Source organism: Phyllobates terribilis, unplaced genomic scaffold, assembly GCF_046119375.1.
Source record: "Phyllobates terribilis strain yellow unplaced genomic scaffold, ASM4611937v1 Scaffold_231__1_contigs__length_3143052, whole genome shotgun sequence".
Classification (NCBI taxonomy): Eukaryota; Metazoa; Chordata; class Amphibia; order Anura; family Dendrobatidae; genus Phyllobates; species Phyllobates terribilis.
Genome location: NW_027362991.1, coordinates 1,075,001 through 1,084,932, shown reverse-complemented (window position 1 = coordinate 1,084,932; position 9,932 = coordinate 1,075,001). Strand labels below are relative to the sequence as shown.

Below are 9,932 nucleotides of genomic sequence, written 5' to 3'. Positions count from 1 at the left end.
AGCGTCGGGGTTCTGTAAAGTGAGTGCGCTCTAATCATCCCCACCGGTTTCTGATCATCCTGCTCCGCAGTGCATCTGCTGAGCTGAATGTCAGTCAAGGAGTGGTGGGCATGATTAGAGCTAAGTGTAAGGGCTCATTCACACATCGGTCTGAGATCAGACAGCAATGCACGGACTGCACCTGGGCGTGACAGCTTCATAGAAATATAAGAAGCCGTCAAGCTCGGTGGCGCAGTACAAACGAAGAGAAAAAAAGATAATCAATGCCCAAAGGCAGGGGCCCCTTAGTTAATGGGGGCCCTAGGCAAATGCCTAGTTTGCCTGCCTCTGCGCTCGGGTTGGCCAGTCCGTGCATTGTGGTCTGATTTATATGGACGTCTGAATGCGTCACTTAAAGGGACTCTCCCAGCCCAGAAATGACTGTTCAAACCAAGTACATGTGTGTAATGCATCACGGTGGGGCCAATCATTTATATACACCTTCCCACCTGCTTGATTTCCATCCATCTCCACCTTTCTCTGGCCCTATGATACCAGAGCTGTCAATCAAAGAAGAGGAGGAGGAGATAGAGGTAAAACAAGCAGGTGGGAGGGAGTATTTAATGATGCACAGAGCTCCTGTGCTTTGTTTGAACAGTCATTAGTGCTGACAGAGTCCCTTGAGGCTGCGATCATCTGACCTCTTGTGCTATATACAGACGATGTCACAGTATTGCTGTATATAGTAAAAAATCACAATCTCCTTTGAAGCCGGGGTACTGGCAGGTTTTGAAGGAATGACAACAACGGAGGTCTTCAACAGACCCCGTTGCCATTGCATCCCATCGGCAATAAACAATCACGTCACGGGGGCACCGATGGTCACATAAGATGACGCGCCCCCTGCTGGCACGTGTTAAATGTCGCTCTCAGAGTTTGACAGCGGCATTTAACAGGTTAACAATTGCAGGCGGTGCGTTGTTGGCGGCAGGTCCTGGCTGTAGTACACAGCCATCACCTGCCGGGGTCTGCTTGTTTTGCTGAACGTTTTCTATTTTTTACACATTGCAGTTTAACATTTTTCTTACTCTCCATAAGTCAAACATTGCCTTCACATTCCTTTGTGCCAGCAGTACACTGGCAGTAATTCACACACACAGACTGCTGAGCTGTGCGGTCGGCGGTTGACAACAATGAGACGTAACCAGCAGCAGCACAGGCGGCCGCAGCGCAGTAACCGCTTCCGTTGCTAGGCAGCGGCTTGAGGCCTCCTCGACGTCCGCGCTACGTTACGCATTACGCACGAAAGGAAAAAAAAAAAAAGACCATTCAGCGATTTGTCACTTTTCGGCTTCCGTACATAGTGGGAAGCGGTTCTATCCCCGCCCCTCTTCGGGTGCAGCGTCACGTGGTTTTTCCAGGAGCCGCCGGTGAGTGAGATCACGTGACGTCACTGGCCTCTTCTCCTGTCTCTGTTTAGCGCATAGAATGGCGCTTATCTCGTTATCTGGTGCAGGAGGCGCTTGTCTGCGGTACCGGCGCATTGTCTGGGGTCACACGTGTGTATATATATATATATATATATATATATACATATATATATATATATATATATATATATATATATATATATATATATATATTACCGCATGTCAGTGCTAGGCGCGGGATTAACACTGCAGGTGCTGGGATAGGGGGAGGCTGCTGGGCTGACCGGTCTCCTCACCGGTCCATTGTGTTCCTTGGAGTCTGACATCGCTGTGTGCGTTTAGCCAACGGGTATCTCGTCTATGGGGATGGATTTAAAGGGGCCCTTTTGATTTGTTTGCCTGGCGTGATGTCATTGTCACTGCGTGATGTCATTGTCGCTGCGTGATGTCATTGTCGCTGCATCATGTGGCCGTCGCTGCGTGATGTCATTGTCGCTGCATCATGCGGCCGTCGCTGCGTGATGTCATTGTCGCTGCATCATGCGGCCGTCGCTGCGTGATGTCATTGTCACTGCATCATGCGGCCGTCGCTGCGTGATGTCATTGTCACTGCATCATGCGGCCGTCGCTGCGTGATGTCATTGTCACTGCATCATGCGGCCGTCGCTGCGTGATGTCATTGTCACTGCATCATGCGGCCGTCGCTGCGTGATGTCATTGTCACTGCATCATGCGGCCGTCGCTGCGTGATGTCATTATTGCTGCGTGTTGCAGTTGTCGCTGCGTGTTGCAGTTGTCGCTGCGTGATGTCACTGTCGCTGCGTAATACAGCCGTCGCTGCGTGATGTCATTGTCACTGCATCATGCGGCCGTCGCTGCGTGATGTCATTGTCACTGCATCATGCGGCCGTCGCTGCGTGATGTCATTGTCACTGCATCATGCGGCCATCGCTGCGTGATGTCATTATTGCTGCGTGTTGCAGTTGTCGCTGCGTGTTGCAGTTGTCGCTGCGTGTTGCAGTTGTCGCTGCGTAATACAGCCGTCGCTGCGTGATGTCATTGTCGCTGCGTCATGCGGCCATCGCTTCGTGTTGCGGCCGTCGCTTTTTCATGTCATTGTCGCTGCGTGATGTCATTGCGTCATGCGGCCGTCGCTGCGTGATGTCATTGTCGCTGCGTGTTGCAGTTGTCGCTGTGTGATGGGGCCATTGCTGCGTGTTGCGGTTGTCGCTGCGCGATGCGGCCTGTCGCTGCTCGATGCGACCTGTCGCGTGATGCGGTCGTTGCTGCGTGATGCCGTTGTTGCGTGATGTCATCATTGCAGTAGGATGTGTCACCAGGCCGGCTAATCAAAAGAAGAACCGCGGATGCCAGGAGGTAGGAGGCGTTTCTGGTCATAGATGGAAAGGATCCTGCGAATCGGTTTGGACCAACTTTAATCAATATCAGATTACTCGGGTCCAGCACATCACCCCCCCACATCCCCTTTAAATCAGCAGTTACCGGCACTGATAACAGGCTGATCGGAGGTGACCCCTTACCGGCATTGACCTGTCACCAATCTGTCCAATGCTGATGACCCGTCCTAACGATTTGTTGTCAATCTTAAAGGCACGAGAAAATTAAATAAATACAGTATGTGTAAATATTTAAGAATAACAAACCAACTGTAGATACATTAATTTAAAGGGGCATTCCCATCTCCATGATCCTATTCCAATATATAGTAGGTATAATAATAATATTAGCAAATACCTCCAATTAGAAATGTAGTATAGTTCTTCTGATTCGCTATATCTATTACCCTGTGTGCAGGGCATTACAGTACCTCCATGATTACGACCACTCATTTAGTGACAGTTAGTTGTTAGTGGTCGTTACCATGGATATCTAAGGTACTGTAATGGGGTAAACCGCAGCAAATCAGAAGAACTATGTTACATTTCTAATTGGAGGTATTTTGCTAAATATTATTATTATTATTATTATTATTGCATCTACTACATATGGGGATGAGATCATGGAGATGGGACAAATATATGGACAAAATGGCCACCTCCACCAGTAAGTGATACGTTGCTGGAATCAGGATCTCTTTCCCTACATTATGCTTGCCTCAGATGAGAGCAACAACCTGGTGACAGATTCTCTTTGATTCTCTATGGGAGGCTGCTGAGTTCAGGTCAGGAAAAGCCCGCGTCCAATCTATGAATCACGGGCTGAATAAGACTGTGAAATTATGAGCCACTTTTCCCCCCTTCCCCAGTTCCTGAACTCCTCATCCACTCGGGGGAAAAAAAATCCTGCTCAAATCTATCTTTGTCAAGAAATTATGGATTTCCAGATCACTGCAGGATCAGATTACAGTTCCTCTTATTCTCTATAAAGAGGGAGGAGTGCAGAGCACTCAGACTTGGGAGAAACAAGGCAGATTGTGCTGCAGCTTTAGGAAATGTATTTTACTTCCACGCTGGATTCACAGTCACACTGCTCAGTACTGCTGTATAATGTCCTCCAGGCTGCTGCTGCTTCTGTCATCTACGGAGAAGGGAGAGCAGGAACCTCTTTCCTTGAGTGCAGTATATAGAATGTTTTATAATATCTAGTCTTTTCCCACAAGCTCAGAGAGAACTGAAAATTTGAAATGTAGCCTGCAAAGGTAAAAAAAAAGCAAAATAAGAAATGGTAAAATGGCCAGAAATGTGTTATTTCTCATGTCCACACCACGTATGCTATAAACCATAGTTCCCCAGATGCTTTACAAGAAATAAGTTAATTTTCTCCCAGCAGCCGTACCTTTGGTAAGGTGGCTGGCCGGCATCGTAACGCTATTTACTTGCAAATTGACCCTCTATCTACAGGTAAATAACGTTATCCAAGGGGACAGGTTCTTTTTAGATCTAAAACACACTCCAAAACCCCCCAAGATGTTTCGCCGCTTTTATGGCTTCCTCAGAGGTGGGGACAATGGTATGGCTGTACTGTAAAAAAGTATATGTACTCCAAAGTGAAAAATTCAACCAGTCTTGTGAAAAGTAAATCTTTACGCATCTGTGTTTCACTGTCTGAATGCTTGACCACAAGAAACAGGTTGGCAGCGGGTCTCCTGACCCAAACTTAACAGTTGAGGTCTCTACTAACGCTCCATTTACTAATGCTTGGACTTGGTAATCTCGGTCAGTCTTAAAGATATTGAATCGAGTGACGGGGCACATGCTTGACTTCCGCTCCAATCAAATGAAGGACTCGCGTTCTCATAAACCTGGGTGTGTTACTGTTAAGAAATTACCTCAGTGCTCTGTACCTAAACCCCCTGATAAAGCGTGGGCGAAACAAATGTCACTCTGTCTGTACAGTTGTGTTGAATGGATTATTTTAAAGACTCCTAGGAGATAAATTTAGGTTTATACTCTCCTGTAAAGGATTTTACCATGATGACAACTTATCAAGTCCAGTTGCTCTGCGAAACGTATGGATTTGTGAAGCCTGCCCATAGGACATTTCCATCAGTCTCACAGCCTTTTGCGGATACTCGGGACCCCTCTCTCATGATTGATTGGGGTTCCAGTAGTGGGACGCCCTATTGGTCACGCACTTGTCACCGATCGTCCGGATAAATGATAAGTTGTACTCTTGGTACATAATTCATCACCGTTGTACCCTTGTGTTTCCTATTTCTAGAAATGTCCGAGTGTTCAGCGCTGGAAAGTCTCATAGAGATGGGATTCCCCCCGAGCAGAGCGTAAGATATATATCCTTTTTTTTTTCACCTCTGTGGTACAGTATGAGAAAAAGAAAAGTCCTCCTGAAAAAGCGTCACCGGTTGTGTGTGATATTGCTGCTCAACTCTATTCACTCCGCAGTACCAGACACGGCCCATTATCTGATAGAGCCAGTAAATGCAAGCTATTTTGCAATTTGCTGCTTATTAACATTTTCAGTCGTTTTTGAGATATTAACACTTTTATTTTTGTTTACAGCTCGTTGCCTTGGAGAACGAGCACCTCTGCATGACAGCGGAACAAGCACAGAGCTTACGGGCTCTTTTCTATTCGGCTTGTAAGCACTGTTTTGACGCTAGGATGGTTAGAGAGCGCCATTTATTTCCAAATTTCAGGCAGCTTTACCTCATTGCTTTAAAGCTAGACAGCAGCAGCAGTGGTCGGTCTCCTAGGCAACGAGGAGAAAAACAATAGAAATGTGTTAATATCTCAAGAACGGCTGCAAATTTTAACTTGCAGTAAATGGCAAAATTGCTAGTTTATGCAAGCACTATCCAAAAATAACCATCTATGAAGATGGGAAGAACCCTTGAAGGTAAAGGGGACACTGTAGTTGAGCAAAAAGATTTTCAGGATCCTGGTCCAATGTCTATGTTACTAACCCTGGCTGCCAGACCCGGGCAGTCAGACATCTTTGTGATTACTAGACCCCGTGACATCGCAGTAGGCCAAGCCAAGAGGTACCCTAGATGTCTGCATTCAAGTATCGGGCGAGAACGTTTGCACCACAATGGGTCGGCAGCCATGGATATCGACGTAGACGTCGGACCAGGGTCCTGAGAATATTTTACTAGGGGGGACGCCCATTCTCACAATGGGTAGGGTTATTACACCATCGGCCACTTTTTATTCCCGATTACTTTGCGAAACTTTGAGAAGGCGAAACATATCTGGTATCACTAAGGCCCATAGAAATGCATGGAGTCCTATGTAGTAGGGTCACAGTCAAATGATCAACCCTGGAGAAAAAGAAGGTCCATGGTTTTGGTGTTCAGGGGGTCCAGTTAGTGGGATCCTCATTCTAACACCATTGGAATCACGGTTCTTTAATGGCTAAGGATGAGGACCACCGGGGTGTTGGTTATTTGATCCCACTCAATTCTGTTAAATGGCTTAAAGGGGTATCTTTTCAGAAAATCCCAGTCCAAGGAGACAAACCATTCTTTGCTCACCCTTACCAGGTCCAGCACTTATTCTCCGCTGTTGTCACTTTTTGGCTGCTGCCCTGCGTGGACAGCACGGCAGCCAATCGGTGAGCTCGTGTAAATGGAACACCCCCACTCTGAGCTCACTGATTGGTTGCAGACAATAACAAACACTGGGAGCAGCGGCGGAGGCTCAGCTCTGGACCCGGGGAGGTTGAATAAAGCACAGTGTATAACAAACACTGGATTTTCTGAAAGGGGACTGCCCCTAGGTGCTAACTGCATAGGGCGTGTGTGCCCCACGATCACGACGGATAATTTGGTGAGTCCATTTGGGCCAAGGGCGTAACTATAGTGGGTGCAGTAGTTACAGGTGCACCCAGGCCCTGGAGCTTGTGGTGGGGTAGAGGGTCAACATGTCTTAATAAAACTTTGTGCCATCTCTTCCTGGAATAGGGAAAAAGCCGTGGCTGCCACTGGAAATCAAGGAATAGAGTCGGCCATGGACTGGTAAGGAGCGTTGTGCATAGACCAGGAATGGGATCTAACGGGTGACATTCTCCTTGTGGAGAGTGACAAGCCAGGTCTGGCATGCCAGAGTGAGGAGACTTATGCCATGCATGCTCCTCTGTGAAATTAAATATCCAAATTGCCTCATCAGGGAGGAAGAGGACTTGAACTCTAGTGCTACCTCTTGTGCCACCTAGAGTTCAAGTCCTCTTCCTCCCTGAATAGGCAATTTGAGTAGTGTAGGAATGTCTCACTGCTTGCTGGAGTCTCATTGTGGCTGTTCCAGGCTGATGGAACACGAAGATGATCCCGACATCGATGAGCCCACTGTGCTGGACACCAAAGAGGTTGCAGGCGGGCAGGAGCCACAAGAAATGGACACAGGTTCACCGGAAATGGATGCAAGTTCAGGTCAGAAATTCTAACCTATAATTACGTTTTATCATTGTCCTGTGTACACAGGGCCCCTGTGGCTCCTTGCAGCCGGGCTATAGGCCTCCATGTTGTATGCATGTATGTGTGCGTGTATATATATATATTATTATAATTTTTTTTTTTTTTTTTCCCGGTCGGTGCCACAAAATCTCCAATGTCATTTAATCTAATTGGTGTTGACACTTTTGTTTCCTATAAAGAAAGAGCATCTTTAACCGAGGAGGAGAAGGAGCGGCAGACAAGAAGGTAAATCTCATGAAAGCTCCAGGGTCTATAGGGTTAGCAGACAGGGGGCTCATATATGACACCCAGTGCGGATGGGAAAAGAGATGCCCAGAAGCATCTGCCATTAAGCATAAAGCTAAAATATTATCTGTTATGAGTAACCTCACTAGGGGTTAGGTTTTTCCTGCAATTAGATTCTCCATAGTTTTCTCCCCCTGCGTTGCCATTGATAGTGGATATGATTACTCCTTTCCCGACGTTTGATGTACGTGTTCATCACACGACCTTCTTGGGTGCATAGAGCGGACTCAAGAGCTGGGCCTGCTCCTCACACAGTAGCTGCCAGCTGTATTATACTGTCGGCACCTGCCTTTGACAGCAGCGACAAGAACTAACTCAAATTGCTGCTGTCAATCTCCGATCTCAAAGACTTACCATTTCTGGTGGCCAATGCCATAATGTGATCGGAGCGGGGTGCCCATGGGTAGGAGACCCATAATTTTCGCTAAAATACCCACGGCGCCCTCTGCTGTCCTTTTAACTTTTTTTCAGAGTGTCCATGTAATGTGCTAGTGATAGGAAGCCGCTGATTCTTATTGCCAGCCTGTACAATAGTAGGAATCACTCTGTAGTTCTTCTGTACAAACTTTCAGGAGGTGGCACTGGGCATGTATGACCGCTGATACTAGACATGCCCTTTAAAGGGGTATTCCCATCCCCCAAGATCCTATCCCAATTTGTAGTAGGTGCAATAATAATATTAACAAATACCTCCAATTAGAAATGTAGTAAAGTTCTTCTGATTATCCCATGTGCAGGGCATTGCAGTCGCTTAGGTATTCATGGTTACGACCACTCGTAGTGACAGTTAGTTAGTTGCTAGTGGTCGTAACCATGGATACATAAGCTCCTGCGATGCCCTGCATATGGGATAATCAGAAGAACTATACTACATTTCTAATTGGAGGTATTTGCTAATATTATTATTATTACACCTACTACATGTTGGGATAAGATCTTGGAGATGGGAATACCCCTTTAATTGTCAGTGAGCTAATGACAGACTATAGTGGAAATGGAAAGACTTCATATCAAAAATATTGGGATCGTATCCGCAACTGAATGCTGGAAGTGATTCTCTACCGATATTTGTCCACAGGATGATGGAGCTGATAGCACAAAAGCAACAAGAGCGAGGAGAGCGAGAAAAACGGGAGAGAATCGAGCAGGAGAAACAGAGGCGGAAGCAAGGACAGGAGTTATCTGTAATCCGACAGAAGATGCAAGAGCAAGAAATGCAGAAAGCAGCGGAAGACAGGAGGAAGGAGAAGCAGGAGGAGAGGATGGCAAGGTGAAGCCACCGCTGGCAAAAATGCCGATGTGAATTTTAGGGAATAGGTTGTCCGGTTTGATATCACCCCTAGTCCAGAGCCGCAGGACGGTTGGTGACAGCTCCGACTTTACTTGACTCCCCTATTACAGTCACATATCAGAGAGGCGGCCGCACATGCATATGTCCCTCTCTCTACAGTCTCTATGGTCATTTTCAGGACCTCGGAAACATATACTTCCTAAGGCTTTGTTCACACTGAGGCTTTTTTTTTTGTAGAGGATCTGCGTCAAAATCCTTTAAAAAATAAAAAATCCTATTCATGAAAAGTTTTTTGAACTTTTTCAAAATCTTTTAAAAGAAAACTAAAAAATAAAACACCTGGTGGAAAAAAATAAGAAAAGTGCTTGTCACTTCTCTGAAATAGATCCTGATGGAATCCGTTCCAACCAAAAGCTGCAAAGAGCCGCTTCATTAAAAAAAAAAATCTTCCCGAAAGCTAAAGAAACTCTACAGGAAAGTTAAAAACTCCCCGAAAAAGGAGCATTTCGAAAATGGGTTTCTTCTTGAGAAACCTGTCGTTTTTTAACCTCCTCAAAAAAAAAACCCTGTAAAGTAGACTAACGCTTCAAAAGAGAAAGCCATACTGGATAGGATCGGCGACTCTACCAGGAAACCACCAAAACAATACAATGAAAATTAAATAAAAAAATGTTTTTAAATATATTTAAAAAATTGACCTAAATGTTTGAATCGCATAAAAAATGCAAGATCAGAATTTGAATTTTATTCCCTATTCCAGTAAATATAGTTCAAAACTACAGCTTTTGCACCCCCCCCCCCCCCCAGAAAAAAAAAAGATAAATAAAAACTCTTCCACGGCTCAATCAAAAGAAAAAGTCACAGGTATCATAAAAATGCAAGGCAAACTAAATGGATTTTTTTTTATATACTCGCATATACAGAGTTCTTAAGTTTTTTGTTTTTCTTTAACAACCAAAATATGAAAGTGTGTGTGTATATATATATATATATATATATATATATATATATATATATATATATATATATAATATATATATATATATATATAATT

The 9,932-nt window shown here is 45.3% G+C and overlaps 1 protein-coding gene across 1 annotated transcript in view; it reads left to right on the top strand.

Moving 5' to 3' along the window:
- The first annotated feature begins 1,254 nt into the window (after positions 1 to 1,254).
- The window catches only part of LOC141215221 (UBX domain-containing protein 1-like), an 18,991-nt gene continuing 10,313 nt past the window's right edge, over positions 1,255 to 9,932 (top strand). The window contains exons 1-6 of the mRNA XM_073665544.1: positions 1,255 to 1,409; positions 5,091 to 5,151; positions 6,793 to 6,846; positions 7,133 to 7,257; positions 7,482 to 7,527; positions 8,666 to 8,857. Coding sequence (XP_073521645.1) covers positions 5,093 to 5,151; positions 6,793 to 6,846; positions 7,133 to 7,257; positions 7,482 to 7,527; positions 8,666 to 8,857 — 476 coding nt within the window. The 5' untranslated portion in view covers positions 1,255 to 1,409; positions 5,091 to 5,092. The remainder of the gene's footprint in view (positions 1,410 to 5,090; positions 5,152 to 6,792; positions 6,847 to 7,132; positions 7,258 to 7,481; positions 7,528 to 8,665; positions 8,858 to 9,932) is intronic.